This window comes from Malaclemys terrapin, chromosome 3, assembly GCF_027887155.1.
Source record: "Malaclemys terrapin pileata isolate rMalTer1 chromosome 3, rMalTer1.hap1, whole genome shotgun sequence".
NCBI lineage: Eukaryota > Metazoa > Chordata > Testudines > Emydidae > Malaclemys > Malaclemys terrapin.
In genome coordinates, this window is record NC_071507.1 from 110,877,085 (window position 1) to 110,894,235 (window position 17,151).

At 44.0% G+C, this 17,151-nt stretch overlaps 1 protein-coding gene across 1 annotated transcript in view; it reads left to right on the top strand.

Annotated features, from left to right (window-relative positions):
* Positions 1-17,151, top strand: part of SAMD3 (sterile alpha motif domain containing 3) — an 86,891-nt gene that overhangs the window by 55,193 nt on the left and 14,547 nt on the right. Inside the window, exon 7 of the mRNA XM_054024239.1 lies at positions 13,691-13,858. Within this exon, the coding sequence (XP_053880214.1) occupies positions 13,691-13,858 (168 nt within the window). The remainder of the gene's footprint in view (positions 1-13,690; positions 13,859-17,151) is intronic.

Below are 17,151 nucleotides of genomic sequence, written 5' to 3' on the forward strand. Positions count from 1 at the left end.
ACAGGTATAGGAGCATTCCCAGAGCATATGGATTAAGTTAGCAGCTGCTGAATCATAGCACCAACATTTGTCTGACTTAACGGCACCCATTTTGAACAGTCGGAGAAGAGTCCAATGCAGCCTGCATACAATTTTCTGTGGGATTAATCTTTAAACGGAGGTCCAAAGAACAGATTGGCAAACTGGCTAAAATTTGTTTCCATTGGTTAGCAGAGAATTTCTTTTTTAGGGAATCCACGTTTAATTCAGATTTGCTGGCCAAGTGTGCATATACTTGCATATACATAGGTCTTGGCAATCGATAATATTTGGGGAAATGAAAGCAGTTCCGAGGTGGATCGGGGTAGCATAGGCATCTGGGCCAAACAGATGGTAGATGGCATGTTTAAGGTGGACCTATGGCTGCTCCTTCTTAGTCTCTAGATTGAACCTTTCTTTTAATATTGTAAAAGGGAGGAAGGTATAATTTTCAATAAATTGACTGATGGTCAAAATCCCTTTCCTAATCGAATCTGTCCAAATGATGGGGTTGCCTGCTATACAGAGTTTTGAGTTACCCCAGATGGAGGCCTTGGTACGTAGAAAGGGGGTGTTTTTGACTGCCACCATGGTTGGTAGGTAGTGATCAGCATGCAGCACGTTGGAAATAGGTTAAAGGAGCCACCAATGCTGCTTCCAGCTGGATCCAATCCAGGGCTCTACAGCTTGCTGTCTTGCTTGGTTAATTATTGTCTGATGGTAAAGTTTGAAATTGGGAAATCTAAAACCTCTGTCTTGATAGGGAACTGTAATCTTGTAAGGCGATTCTGGGTTTGTTACCAGCACTCCACAAGGAGGATCTGAACATGTTGATTTTAGTAAAATTAAAAGGGAGGAATATGGCGAGGGAGGGAGGGAGTTCAATCAAAATGAATGCTCTTCCCAGGATCCTCTTTATTCTGTTTATTTTTCCTCAAATGGGGAAAGGCAGTGCCTGCCATCAGTTTAAATAGTTTGCTAACTGCATGATTAATGGGGGTAGGTTAACCTTGACTATGTTTTTAATTTCCTTAGAGAAGAGGATGCCAAGATATCTGAGGTTTGTCTGTTGCCATCTAAATGTCCCTGTAGGAGAGCCACTTCCAACTAAATCCAATAAGGTCTTCATTGCTTCTGACTTATCCCAACTTATCTTTGTAGCCGGAGAGTTTACCAAAGTTATCCATGGTTTGAAGGATATTGGGAATAGATTGATCTGGATTTTTAATAAAGAGGAGGAGGTCATCTGTATATGGAAAAATTTTTGATTCCCTGATTTGATCCCTTGAATACCTGGGTGTTCTGTGATTAGTACTGTAAGTGGTTCTAATACTAGACTAAACAGAGAGGGGGCGAGAGAGGGCATTTCTGTCTAGTTCCCCAAAACAGATTAAAGCGGGGGAAGGGGAATTGTCTGAGATATTGTGCTATTTGTTAGGATACAAGGGTTGGGATTGGAATATAATAGCTGTATCCATGAAATAGGACTTTCCCAACCCAAATTTATCCCTGGTAAGAAACATATTGCTGGTTCACTCTGTCAAAGGCTGTCTTTGCATCAAGTGAAATGATTGCATGGGAATTTCGAGAGTGTTGATGGAATGCCATAACGTTAATCAATGGACATGTGTTCTCTGAACCACAACTTTTTAAAATAAATCCCACCTGATTGGGGTGAACCATTTCATTCATTGTTTTTTCAAGTGCTTAGCCAATGTTTTTGAAAGTATTTTTATATCAGTATTGATTAGAGATGGGTCTATAGCTGTTAACACTTTTGCACATCCTTCTTTGGTTTAAACAGTACAGTAATTAAGGCTTCCCTCATTATAGGGGGTAACGTACCTTTCCTTTAAGGCATCTTTGTGAATGTATAACAGCTTAGGGGCAGAATTTTTTTGAAACTTTGATAGAATTCTGTAGGTAGGCCATGAGGGCCGGGGGTCTTGCCCAGATTCATTTCCTCTGAATGCAACCGAGAGGTCAACCTGGCCTGCTGCTCTTTTGAGATTCGACGGATGTTAAGAGTTTTAACAAAATTATTCAGTTCTTCTCTTCTTCGAGGAATCATTATTGTAAAGAGCCTGGAAGAATTTCAAAAGTTGATCTCTTTTTGATTAGTAATAATCTGCCCTTGTTCTGATTTGAGTGATGCTACTCTGGATCTTTGACCTCTCATTTTTAAACCGTATGTGAGAATTTTCCTTGCTCTCTCCCTCTGACTTCCAGTGTGTTTGTTTGAGTCTAAAAAGAGAAAATTCGGCTTGTGCTGAAGTAAGTCTATTTACTTCATACCAAACTCTGATTAATTTTCTATGATTTTCTTGGGAGAGGGTAGCTTGCACGTTCTAAATCCATATCTTTAAATTTAGTTAATTCCACAAGATTAATTTGGCTAACACTCTTCCTACCTGCTGAGTAGGAAATGATCCTGCCCCTAATAAAAGCTTCTAGTGTATCCCATAGAGTGGATCAGGATATCTCTGGTGTGTCATTTTGTTTTGAGGAAAAAAACAATTTCTTCTGTGTGATAGCTCTGAAAATGTTTATAAAAAGAGAGGAGTGCAGTCTCCATTGTTTACAAGTCCGTTTGTCTCGGGAGGGAAAAACTGTAGTATCGCTGGTGCATGATCAGAGATCATGATAGTGCTTAATAATGAAATCAAGTCTGAGTCTACTAGAGTCTTAGAAATCAGGAAGAAATCTATTCATGACTATGTAGAATGTGGGGAGGAATAAATGTAAAATCCTTCATTGTAGGGTTGTTCAAGTGCCATTTAACTTTTAACTCCAGTTCTTCCATATAATCTTTTTAATGTTTCTAGTATGTGTTTGTGTATGCTGGGGACAGCCTGACTTGCCTAAAAAAGGGTATAACACCACATTAAAATATCCTGCTAGAGTGACTGATTCTAGAGGGATATTAATTTAGAAAAAACTTGGATTATCTTTATTGGCTCCATATACATTAATTAGAGTATATAGAGAGTCAGAGATCTTAGCCTTCTCCAGCAAAAATCTACCTTCCTTATCTTTATTTACATCTAGAATTAGTAGGTTGAATCTTTTGTGAAACAATATTGCTTTGCCTTTGGCTGTTAAACATCCCTTCCCCCATCTATACACTCCTAATTTTCTCTGCCTCCAAGTCACATCAGGCCGTCCCGTAGTCTGGTGTTCAGGGCACTCACTTTAGAGGTGGCAGATCCTTATTCAAATTCTCTCTCCCCCTCAAATACAGGGGAGATTTGAGCTGGTGGTCATCTTAGATGAGTGCCCTAACCACTGGGCTAGAAGTTCTGAGGAAAGCTCTCTCCTTCCTCGCTGGCTTCTTGCAAAAACATAAGCGTTGGACTCCAGGAGAGGGTTCCCAGCTGAGAATCCCAAGCAGAGAGAGGCATCTCCCTCCAGTCTGGATTTAGGCACTGAATTCCCTGAGCAGGGCTTAGGACACATTCCTCTCCTTGGCATCTCCCATTGGTTAGCTTAGGCGGCTCCCCACTCAGTGTGCTGGCTTTTGTGAATCTCGTTCTTAGGCGCATGTCTCTCCCCCTTCATTGTATAGGAAGCGTGAGTGCCTAATTCAGGCTTTGTAAATCCCAGGGATGATCTAAGCATCTAAAAGGTGTGAAATGCTCAGTGTCACAATTATTAAGTCTCTTTGTAAATCTAGCCCATAGAATCTGTCCATTTAATATATCCATTTAATATTTCCACAGGTTGTTAATGTTAACCTCTGCACCAAAATACTGTACATCTGATGTGGGGGTGGGAAGGCAGAATCAGAAAGCCAGTGATAATACTTTCCCTCATAGTAGGTGCAGCATTCAGAATAGAATTAAAAATAATAATAATTCAGCACTTTTTGTACAGTACTGTTCTATCTGCGGTATCCTTTTAGAGGGCTTAAAGTCAGCCTTTTGAAAAGATCTGGATATGAGCAGTTAATGACCTCCATTTCAGTTTACTTTAGCCAGTTTCTACGAAACAACTTATACACTATATCAAACTTCAAAAAGCAAATAATTGTTTTATCAAATGTAATTTGGGGGTGGAGAGAAACTGAGAGCACGTGCAAATGCCTACCTTCTATATATGAATCCTCCCTCAAAGTTCAGCATTACACAGCAGCACTAGCGCAGTGAAACCCTGAATCTCATTGTTGACATTTTTGATTACATAACTGTTGCATACAAAATTATTATTCTTTAGTAAATTGCTACATTTAATCTGTCCATAATCCTCTCCCTTCTGTGTCAGATACACAGAGTAATCCTTGTTCTCTTCCGATGAACATGGTAAATCTTCTTGTTTTTGTGGTGTTAGTAATAATAAAGTGACCCAGTGGGCTACCGGTTAACTCCATGTAAGAATGGCAAGACAGATGCCTCCACTTGCCCTCCAGAACACATCTCACTGACTACCACCATTTGGGAAGCAGGATAAATATATATAAAGGCAATTTTTATCTCAACAGATGAAACAGTTTGTGTGAGCAGGGTTTTGCAGAAGCTTATGGGAATCCTATTACAGAAATAGATTTAGCTAAACTCTTAATGTATGTGAGGGGAGGAGGATGAAATATCTAAGTGTTTTGAACTTTGAACTTGAGAGATTTAAAGCTCTACATAGGTGGCTGCTGAAAAATCAGCTAAAAGATGTCTCCAAGACAAAGATGACATTAAAAGAAAAATCTGAAAAATAACCAATTAAAATGATATTTAAAACTGGCAGAGTAATATGTGTTAAATATATCATGTCCCAAAAATATTTATTTAACATCAGAGATTAAATATACTTTATAAGTACTAAATTAAGAATTATTTGGCTTTTTTTAAAAAGATGTTTTCACAACATTATCTGGGCACATGAAAACAAGCAGGTTGACTATTTGATAGTACTAAATATAAATACTTATGGCCAGGCTTCTAAGGATGCAGATAGAGGGATTTTCAAAAGCATATAGGGGCAGGGCCGGCTCCAGGCACCCAAGCACATGCTTGGGGCGGCACCTGGTAAGAGGCGGCGGGGGGAGCGCAGCGCGGCGCGGCATTGCGCGCGGTGGGGGGATGGCGCTCTGGGGGGGGGTTTCCAGCGGCGCTCGGCGGGGGGGGGCGGCGCTCTGGGGGGGGGGGTTCCAGCGGCGCTCGGCGAGGGGCGGGGCGGGCTCCGGCGGCGCAGCGCTCGGCGGGGGGGGCGGCGCGGGGCTCGGCGCTCGGGGAGGGGGTTCCGGCGGCGCTCGGCGGGGGGGCAGCGCTGGAGGGGGGTTCCGGCGGCGCTCGGCAGGGGGCGGGGGCGGGCTCCAGCGGTGCGGGGCTCGGCGCTCGGGGGGGGGGTCTGGCGGCGCTTGGAGCAGGGCGGGTCTGGCTCCGGCGCGCGGCGCTCGGCGGGGGGGGTGGCGCGGGGGGTTCCGGCGGCGCTCGGCGGGGGGGCAGCGCGGCTCTCGGCTGGGGGGGGGCGCTCGGCGGGGGGGCTCGGGAGGGCGACGCTTTTTTTTGCTGCTTGGGGCAGCAAAAAAGCTAGAGCCAGCCCTGTATAGGGGAGGGATAGCTCAGTGGTTTGAGCATTGGCCTTCTAAACCCAGGGTTGTGAGTTCAATCCTTGAGGGGGCCACTTAGGTATCTGGGGCAAAAATCAGTACTTGGTCCTGCTAGTAAAGGCAGGGGGCTGGACTCATCGCTTCCACTTCTATGAGATAGGTATATCTCCATATTATAGATGTTGCAATTAATGAGAGTTAGGTGCCTGTGCAGTTTTGAAAATCCCACTAGATGCCTAAATACTTTTTTAAAAATCTGGCTCTTAACCCTCAAATTGAGCTGTTAGCATACAGGTGTAGAGCAAAAGCTCAAGTGAACAGAAGGACTATATTCTTAACCCTGAAGTTCAAGTCAGTCAATATCTCACCAATAGGGGAGATCAGTTCCAAAGTCAAAAGCCATTATATGTTGAAGTCTAGGTGAAGACTAAATGCCTGGTTGAATATCTTAAAGAAAAGGAAAGAATGCAACAACCCCCCGGCCCCTTTTTGACTAACAGAACCAAATGAATGTGATTATGTTAGCCCTGCTTCCTTTCATTTTGCTACTGTTCACGGGTCATTCTGTGGCAATTGCTATATAGATAAAGTTGCAACTGAATTTCCATTATAAGCTGATTTTTGGCTTTTTTCCCCCCTTCCCTTCTGTCAAGCTGTCTGGAGTAGCTCATGACCAGGAGCGCCAATGTCATGGCAGACAGTTACAAACCAGGGCACAAACCCCAAACTGGTTGTGAGCTCTATACTTAGATTTTACCAACCAGGTATCAAGTGTGAACTCCTCAGGCACTACAACAGCCTTAACATGGAGTCACAGACAGTCCCTTGGGTACTCTGGGATATCTTGCCACCCAGGCAAGTCTGCCTTTGTGATAGATGGTCCCTTATACCACAAGTCACAACAATATCCACATTACTTTCAGTTCCAAAGGACCTGTCACTCACCTCATCATTTGTACCTCAGATCTCACGCTGAAGACAACGCTTTTAGCCAATCCTATAATAAACTAACAAGATTTATTAACTAGGGACAAGAAATGAGTTATTTACAAGGTTAAAGCAGGTAAACATGCACATACAAATGAGTTAGTCTTAGGTTTCAAAAAGTAATAGAAGCTGCTGTATTGTGCAAGCTCTGTTTGCCCTTTAGGGTTAACTGAAGCTAAACATCTGGGGATCCCTTGCTTATGCTTAGAAATCTTGCCCTCTCCCTGAAGTCCAAGCAGCATAGGGGATAATAATTTCTTCTTGACAGGGATTTTTATTCCCTTCCCCCAGAGCTCAAGATGATGGGCGGAAGGTTTGTTCAGTCTTCTCTTCATGGGTGTGGGATGAACGATCAGCAAAATCTTTCTTTTGTCCACTGTTGTTTCACAATGGCTGATCTGATATCTATGGGCCTTTTTTCCTGGGGCAAAGATGACCTCTCTTGTAAACTAGCATTTCACACTCAGTAATGCTTCTTTCCTGACGAGAGGGGAGGGGCTTACAGTTTTAGAGCAAACACTTAAATATTACCTTATAATGTGGGATACAGATATTACAAGTGAGATTAATGCATACAGCAACTCACAAACATTTCATAAAGTCCAAACACTAAACACATCTTTATAAATCTAATACCAATTTTACAAATTCCAACACTCATCTCTGTGTTAGTATTGTTAAAATAGATATGAGCAGAGATTGTTTAGTGAGCCAGACTGATCTCCAGCTATGCATTTGTCAGTGTTCAGTGACGCTTTGGGGCCTTGGCATGAGTTGGCACCTGGTCTGCCAGTGTCACACATCTTCTCCCAAAATTAGCCAAAAAAAAGGTAATATTGGCCTGAAAATAGAAAAGTTAGGATGAAGGCCAAGGTAGATATTTTTCTACCAAATCTGAAGTGAATCAGACAAATGGTTCCTAAATTATAATCTAAAGATAAAGGTGTTCACCAGAGCTGGGAAAGTTCTTTAGTGGGTTTCTTGTTTGCCACTTTTCAGGTGAGAAATGAAACTTAGTTTACTGGATTCCCTTAGCTGAGATCCGATGCCCAGCCCCCAGTTGGTTACTTAGCCCTGGTCTACACTACAGAGTTAGGATGAAGGTAAGGCAGCTTACATTGACCTAACTCTGTAAGCATCTATGCTAAAATGTTGCTCCCGCCAACGTAACTCACCTGCTATGCCAACTTATTAACTTCACCTCCATGAGAGGCGTAGCTCTTCGGTCGACGTAGTTAAGGTGATGCAGTGTCAATATAGACACTGTTGCTTACATCAACTGTTTCTGCCTTTTAGAAGCCATCCCATAATGCCGCACACTGACTGTTAAATCAGTGCAAGCTCTCCTGGTGAGGACATGCACTGCCAACACAAGGAGCGTAGTGTGGACATGTAAAAGTGATTTAATTATTGCAGAGGCTGTTTGTCAATGTAACTTAGGTTGACATAGTTTTGTAGTGTAGACATACCCTTAAAGACTACATTCACAAGCGACTATGTTTGTAAGCGTAAGCTTCATTGGTGGGATATTGTCAACTGGAAAAAAATAATTCTCCCATTGAAAAGCTCATGAAAGGTCCTGTGCACCTCCTAAAGCTCATGAAGTTCTCCGCTCCTGCAGCCCTGAGCATCTGAAAGTTGTGAACAAGAGGATTTGTGTGTATGTTTATGTGCCACTGTAGTTGCTACCACCACACCGGAGGTAGCCCACAGGAAAAGGGTGAATGAGCTCTGATTTCCTCTCCACCCCCCAACTTCAGCTCTCGTCTTAAAATCCTCCAGTGGTTCTCTGTGGATTATAGCAGTAGGACCACAGGAGGTTTGTTGGGTGGAAAAGGCAAGAAGTGCTAGTACTTGTCCACTGACTTTTCTTGAGCACCCTTCTCCCTATCTGCACGTCTTTGTTCCTGGCAGCCCTTCCCTATTACCTGATCTCTGGTAGGGCATCATGGGGAAATGGGTCTCTGAAAGAGATGTTGTAATAATTGGGACCTATTCCAGTTGTGAGCTGACCTGTGGGAAAGGGGATAGAAATTGATAAAATGGTTCTGTTACCTGTAATAACAGAGGGCATGTGGAGGCAGAGGGCTATTGGGGAGAAATGGAGACATGGGGGAATGGATGCCTTGCTGAGGGGAAGAGAGAGGCTGCCAGCAGCTCAGGGTTGGGGAGGAGAGGGGAGCATTTAGAAGCAGATCAGCATGCCTGAAGAAAGCAAGAAAGTATATAGTCTGTTAATGTTTAGGTACCAAATTACTTAGTTGGCTTTACACTGTGTGTGCCTGATGTGCTTGTGCGACCACACGGCTTTTCTCTGATGGGATGTACCATTAACGAAACACTTGTAAACTCATGTTATAGCAACCGTTTCTACCTCAACCTTACTTATGCTGTCTTAACCAGCTCGAGCATAATAAAGCAGCCCTCTGGAAGTTTGGCTGTGAGAGTATTGTGCTGCATTGCCGAGAAAATTGGCTTACACTGGAAAATTTCCATGTAGCACAAGAACATTACGCAAAGTTCTCTTCTACAAGTATCAAGTACATTACTCCATTGAGGACCTAAAAATATTATTGATGACTCACTTCTCTGAGAAAACAGAACAATTTCCCACTGTAAACATGGGAGATGGAGAGAGAATATTCAGTCACTTCAGAAAACACATTTCATCTGGTTGCCAGCAAAGACACATCTACTGAGGAAAATGTGAATCAGAATCTGATTCTCATTAAGTTGCATAAGGGTATGATATTCTACTGTTCAATTACAGTCCACTTCACTTAGATGCATTGTCCACTTATTCACAGAGACTGGGGCCAAGTGATTGCTCAGCGCATACCTGTTGTCTCATTAGGTTGCCCTAGTCTGTATACTGTCTCCAGACTAGATGCCTCCAGGAAAAGATGACTGTTATGAGAAAGATTACTGCACTGGCAAAAAAAACCTTCCAAATTCCTCAATTGGAGAAAGGCATGAGATAAAACATGGTACACGGAAACTCTTATGATATTTGGAATAAATCAGGAAACTCTTGTGGTATTTGGTAAATGCCAGAAGTGAATGTAAAACTATCTTAGCTGAAATTAGCACTTAAGTTCATATGGTCATGATGGTCTTGGGAGTAGACAGGTAGACAGAGGACATTATACACCTCTATCCCGATATAACGCGACCCGATATAACACGAATTCGGATATAACGCAGTAAAGCAGAGCTCCAGGGGGGCGGGGCTGCGCACTCCGGTGGATCAAAGCAAGTTCAATATAACGCAGTTTCACCTATAATGCGGTAAGATTTTTTGGTTCCCAAGGACAGCGTTATATCGGGGTAGAGGTGTGTTTCAGAAATGTGATTTCATGTTTGGGCTTTATAGTTATGTTGTCGTTTAGAAACATGTTAAAGGGACAGCTTGGAGTGGAGGCCATTTAAAAAATGAAATAAAAGTAGATTCAACAAAAGTCCTGTCAAAACAGGCAGGTTTCCCTGTCTCCAATGGCTCTAGAAGATAGAGAAACATGCTGCATCTCGCTGCATCTACCTTCCCTTCTCTCTTTCTCTCTCTTTCCTGCCCCCCCCCCCCCAACAGAGAAGCAGAAATCCAGGGCACTCTGCCTCCCCACTTCCTGGGAATGGGCAGCACCTCACTGGCTCCTAGATCGGGGTGGGGTGGGGGAGGGGAGTGTTTGGCAGAGCACCCAGGCTCTCTGCCTTTCTGGCTTGTGAAATGGACAGGGCCCTTCCCTGAGGGCAGCCAATAAAGCCAAAAGATTCCATCTCAGTTCTCCTGAAATGGAATTTTTCTTTATATCTGTTTCCATGAAAAATTTTGCATTTTTGCTATTTTGTTCCTCTTCAAGACTAAACTTTTTCTCAGAAACATGCCCCCCTCGGCAGGTCTGTTTTAGAGCTTGTCTATATGAACAGTTAGACCGCTGCAAGCTGGGGTGTGAATCTACTGCACTGTCCGTGTGCACCCTGCTGATGCACATTAACAGTTTGTTAGAGTACTTCAATCTAGTCCTCTTTGAAACAGGACTGGCTCAAAGTGCATTAATGCAATTTGCTGCAGTCTAGTTGTTCATGTAGACAAACACTGAGGTTTTCCTTGTAATTATAGTATGTGAGTTCAGATAGAAATGAGTGTTTCTGGTTGATGAAGTCTTGTTCAAGCACTTACTTGATAACTGGTTTTGAACATGGTTGCAGTTAGCACCGTTGGGTACTCCACTGACGTACAGAGTTTGGAATTCCAGGATGTTTTGGAAATGCAGGCTTGGGAAACTCTAATCAGTTGGCAAGCAGTTTTTTAGGGCCTCATGTCTGGCTAGTGAAAAACTGATAATATTTTAAAGATCTTGGGCTAGGTTCACAAAAGGATGTAGGTGCCAAACTACCACTTTAGGTACCCAAGTTCTCTCTGTGCGCATGTGTAACCCACACGCCTTCTGGGTGTGGTGTTCTGTCCAGTCTAGTGGCACCGAGACCATTTAGAGATTCATGAGTCTGCTCTACAGCCTTAGCTAAAAGCCATGTGGCTTTTAGCTCATGCGGTAGAGGCTTATGCACTAAGCTCTAGAGGTCCCAGGTTTGATCCCGCCTGCTGACAACAGAGGTCTGTCAGTGTTACACATGAGCACTGCTGTCTCACTCTAGGTGTGTAGATGCCTAAGCCACAGAGTGATGCACAAACCAGGGGAAGATAGGTATTCCTTTGCTTAGCTTGCCTGAAGGGCCCAATCTGGTACATGTGCTCAGATGTTGCCTATGGGATCAGGTCACATATGTGAACCTGCAGAAAACAGCCAGGGGACACCTCACTCATAATTTATAGCCCAGTGGTTAGAGCACTCATTCATAATTTATAGCCCAGTGGTTAGAGCACCCAGTGGAAGATCCCCAGTCAAGTCCCCTCTGTGTCTGATGAGGAGAAAGGATTTGAATAGGTATCTCTTACCTGTCAGGGGAGTACCCTAATCACTGATCTATAGGATGTTTTGATGTGGAATCCCCTCAACTTCCTCCATTGAAGCTGTTTCACTGTGAATTATTAATGAAAGAGTCATTGGACGGAGAGAACGAGTGAGCATCAGAATTGACTCTGTAGCCTGGTGGTTAGAACACTCACCTGGGAGATGAGAGATACAGAATCCAGTTCCCTTGCTCCCATTAATTTTTTAAATTGTTTATGCAAGTGGATTAGCTTTAACAGGGGAGAGTGACTCACATCAGAATATCCCATAGCCCAGTGGCTAAGGCGCTCACCTGAGAAGTGACAGATCTGCCTAATGAGAAGGGAGTTGAACACAGAGGGGGGACATGAGCTGGGGAGTCTCCCACATCCCAGGTGAGTATCCTAGTCGCTGAGCTAAAAGTTATGTGGAAGGTCTGCCCCTTCCCCTGGCTCCTTGTAAAAACAGCATTGGCAGCTAATGCCAAAAGAGGGTTTGCAGCTGAGAATCAAGCAGAGGGAGGCATTGAACACCCTTAGAGGAGCAGGGCTTAGGACACACTCTTTGCTTCAGTATCTCCCATTGGATAGCCTGGACTGGGAGCCACCTACCATGCTGGTTTTGTGAATCCCATCCAGAGGCACCTATCTGTCTCTACTCATCATATAGGGATCTTAGTGCCAAACTCCGGCTTTGTGAATCCCGGTGATTTTGTAGGAACTGGGACACAGAGTGTTGCCACGCCAAAGTTTCTTTGTGAAACTGGCTCCTTGTGGCCTGTGGTTAATCATGGACCCATGTTAGCACAAAGGTTAAAAGTTCAGAAGCAAGTGCTGATCTGCGGGTTGTGTAGCTCTACATCATCATCTCCTCCTATTTCCAATGCCAAGTATAGGCAGGGCTTTGGTACCTAGACTGCCAACCAACTCAAGTCTAGGCCCATTTTATAGATGGGAAAATGAGGCATAGAGAGGCTAAATGACTTACCAAAGGTCACATAGAAAGTCTGAAGCAAAACAGGGACTTGAACCCAGGTCTCCCATGCTCTAAGTTAGTGACCTAACCACCAGGCAGTCCTTCTGTGTAATTCTACAGGCTTTATTTAGTTTGGTGGTGTTCCTACATCTCCGAAAATAAGAATAGTCTGATACTTTGTAACTGCGGGAAGCGGTGCTGGAAATAGGGGACTTATTTGTGTATCAGTTTTATAAGTTTGAGTGACTCCTGGAGCATCTCTTCCTCTCAGCCAATTTAATACTTGCTCAATTTTGTAACCTTTTATTGCAGCAATGTGAATAATACGATAAACAGCAACTCTCACAGGAAGGATTTACAAACTGAGTCATTGATCCAGTTGTCAAAATTAGCATCATTGTCTTGGGTTTGCCACTTTTAAGGTGCTGCTCAGATAGCCCAGTATTGGGAGTGATATAAGAACTTATCTAGAATAGTTCTCTTTAAGAACAGCAAGTGGAGACAAAACTTCCATTGGGACTTCCAATGGCATTTCCTCCTTCCATGCTAAGTATTTGGGGTGATAGAGTGGGGAGGCACAAACAACTCGTATAGTTAACTCATTAATTCTAAAGGACGTGCTTGTAAATTAAAAAAGAGCCTCAATAAGATATCACTGCTTCAAGCTGGGTCTTAACTATATCAAATGAAAAATCAGGTGTTTTCTCCACATTTTGGTATGCTTCAAATATGAAGTTTTATGTTACCATCTTGTAGAAGCCAGTACACCACAGATATTTCCAGGGAAACTTGAGTTGGGGCAGTAAATTTGGGATTAAACACAAGTAAACAGCAAAGAGCTTCAATCAGTAACTTTCACCATCTTTTAACGTACAATCTATTTTTCTCTCTTATGCTGCTAGTTCAGATAAAGCTACAAAATACTAATTTGATGGACATTGGTGATATTAGGAGGCAGATATGACAGAGTGGCATTCAAACTGCAGCTTGTCTGTTTTCTGGCCCATACTGCAATTGCCTGCTTTTCTTTGGGACAGCCTCTGTGTATTGGGTTTAGGTACCTAAGTATATAAACTGTAGGTGCAGTTAAAGAAGCTTGCTAAAAATTTGTACCCGTCCTTGTCAGTTTTTCCTTTGTCTAGAAATAGTAGATAATGACCTGCTTTGAGAGAGTGGCGCAAACTCCTGATGGATTCTAATGATGGTGGGTTTTTGTATGCAGTTGCTATGGAAACGAGCCCTTAAAGATCGCTTCAAATATGTGCGGAGACCAATTGAAGATGATGAGCAGGTTATAAGGAACAAATGCAAGTTTGGTCACAGGCGAGGACAGACAAAGAAATCTTCTGCTGAAAACCGATGTGATGAAATCCAAATGGTGCAAATAAAAGTAAGCTTTCTGGTTCCTGTTAGAAGGGAAAGTTAGTCCATAAATAACGTGAATGGGAAATATTACCCTTCCTGCAAATGTCTTTGGGCTCCAAGGTGGCAGTAATACACTACATGCAGAAGTGGGATAGCATGGAGTAGCCCCACCCTACTTGGAGCTAGCCCTGCATGAGGGGCACTCTTTGGGCCAAGGGAGAAGCAGTTGGGGCTTCTGACCTGCAGCGGGGTGGTGGGGTTAGGGTCTTCTGCCAGAGACGACTGATGCCTGCTGAGAGTGGGGGGCACAATTTAAAGGTTCACCACCGCAACAGCGTGAGGCACGCCTCCCCTTGCCCACAGTGGCCCCTCCCTGCAGCTCCCTGGTGTTAGCTCCACTTGGAGAGGCAGCAGCAAGCAGTTGGGAGCTGCAGGGAAGGGCCGCTCCTTTAGCTCCACGGGGAGAGACAGCAGCAAAGGCAACAGCTCTCCCTATAGCTCCCAGCTGTTTGCTGCTGCCTCTTCCCACAGCCACACCTTCCAGTTTGCTGGGTCCAGCAGCTGCCATGCAGGGAGGGAGCCTGAGGCACCATGTGACTGAATAGGGCCAGCAAACCCTGGAAAAAATAGGGGGCGGGATGTGACTCCATGTGCCCACCCCACATGTTCCCTCCCCCAATGTGTCACCTCCAGCTTCTTCCCAGTGGGGAAAGGGGGGGGGGGGGGAAAGAGTCTTGGGGCCTCAGCCCCGCAGGGCGTGCTGAAGCCCCAGCAGTTGCGACCCGCAAGGCTGAAGCCCCAAGACCCCCTTCCCTGCAGGGCTGAAGCCCTGAGCCCCAACGGGCACGCCCTGGCTCTCAAACTTCTGAAGATTGTCATGTGCGGCTTGGACAGTCAGTAAGTTTGGCCACCTATGGTATATAAAAAACTCCCACTCTGTTAGTGCATGTCACCCATTTTGCATGCATTTTGGACTGGATATAAGTGACTGCACAAAGTGTAGCACAACGGGGACTACAATTTTTCAGTCACCAGGTCCAGCCACAGCTGAGCCCTCTGTGTTAATAAGCGTACATGTACATTTGACAGATAATTGGTGCCCTTAGATCTTCACACGATAGTCCATCCATGGTATGTTATAAGTAGCCTGTGTACTAATACATAGGGTGCTTATGAATGTACATATGCAGGTGCTGCATCTTTCTGAACTGAATTCTCTATTTATAGATGAAGTCATTACTGTAAGGTAAGTGACATAAAGTGTGTTAATATTGATGTATCCACTGTCATTAATGCGTTAAGTGTTCTGTTATGCTTTGCCAACTCTAATGCCACTTATATCAATGCTGCTATTGAAAAAAATACAGTTAAACTTTAAACCACCAAGTTATATCAGTGTTTTGAAAAAGACACACAATCAAATGTTTGGCCTCCAGCTTGATCTATATATTTCCCTCCTTGTATCTGTTTATGAAGTGTAGGTGTTTCATTGGAGGAGAAAGATGGGGATTTCTTTTAAACAACTTCTATGTAAATTGTAAACTGGGGTTTGTGGATTACTGAAATTTTTAATCCAAAAATACATCTTGGTTTTGGTATATCCTAAAATCTGTTCATTCCCTTTTTGGAGCTTTGCTTGCAGGTATAAACACATCCCTACTTCTGCATGTTCCAGTTGAAAGTTTTTGTACTTGCAAAAAACAAGAGGCTAATATAAAAAACTGTTGTTTTCTATGGTTAGTCTTGGGCACTATACCTAGCGGAGAAGGTGCAGGTTGCCCTTTCCCTGCGTTCATGCAAAACGGAACCTTAATTTGTCTGCTTGTGCTTGGAAAGTACAAATGTAGCTCTTCTAATAGTACTAGCCGGCCCAGGAGGGCTCTCTCTGGTTAGGGTCATAGCCTCAGACCTGCAATGCCAGCAGGGGAATATGGTGGAGTGCATACTACACCTTTCCTACAAGAGGAGAAAGAGCCACTGCTCCCTGTACTCCAATGGCTTTCACAGTCACACTGCTTTCTCCCTCTATTGCCCAAGTGCATGGTTGCTCGCTCTAACACAACGCTCAAAGCCATTATTTAGCCTCTGTTTTAGAGTTTATGAGGAAGGGAAAAGAACTCTAACATGAAGGAGAATTTGTTCAGTTGCCTTAATGTTATGAACGTTTGCTACTGGCAAATTTCTGCTGTTGTGTGATGCCCTCCTCCATTTGGAATGAGGGTAATCGGAGGTGTAGGTCTCCGTCAGGGCAGCCCTCATTTTAATTATCTCATTTCTTCTTTTTCTTACATGCCAGAGAAATTTTAAATGCAAAAACTAACATTAGTGCAGCCTTTAAGGTTGAGAAATCATGATAGCAAAATTAAGAAATCATAATTTATTTTAGCTTTTATTTGGTTTCTATATATTAATAAATGGATCTGGCTTAGCTCCCTGAGACTCTAGGATTTAGACATTACAAATGCACACTTTAACAAGATGTTTATTAGCATCCTTTTTGGCAAGAGCTTTGTGTATATTTATTTATAAGAACACACAGAAAGGCACCCATCCAAGGCACTGGGCACCATGTCATAAATTAAAATAGCAGAATACACATCCTTGTCTCATGTCTTTACAGAAACTAATATTCTTCAAGTGCTTGCTCATGTCCATTCCATTCCTAGTGTGTACATGCCCACGTGCGCGGCCGTTGGAGATTTTTGCCTTAGTGGTATCTGTAGGGTTGGCTATGGTGCCCTCTTGAGTGCTGCGCTCATGCACTTGTGTATTAGGCGCCGCTGGTCCTAGGCCCTCTCAGTTCCTTCTTACCGCCTGTGGTGGTGAGTCGAAGCATCTTTTCCTTGCCTAGCAAGGACTAGGTCTAGCCTTAGGGTTTTGTAAGTAGTTTGTTTATAGTAGTTAGTGTTAAGTAGTTGGTAAGTGTAGTTAGAAGTTAGAGCCCCATTGGGGACTTTGCCCCATGCAAGGCATGCGCTGATCTCCGGGGTTTAAGCCTTGCTCGGACTGCAACAGGCCTATGCCTGTAAGTGACCCCCACAGCAGCTGCCTGAAGTGTGTGGGGGAGTCACATGTGAAAGACAAGTGTTACATTTGCAATAACGTTCGACCCAGGACCCAGAAAGAGCATGGCAGCCGTCTGAGAGCCCTTGTCATGGAGGCTGCTCTCTGCCCGGCTTCTGAGCCTTCCCGGATGGACTCTACCCCTAGTACCTCAGCCTCGGTGCGTAGCACACCCCAGCACTGGGCTGTGCCCGGCACCGATCTCCATCGCCGGTGCCCAAAAAGAGCGCCAAGAAGCATGGCTTCTTGGCATCA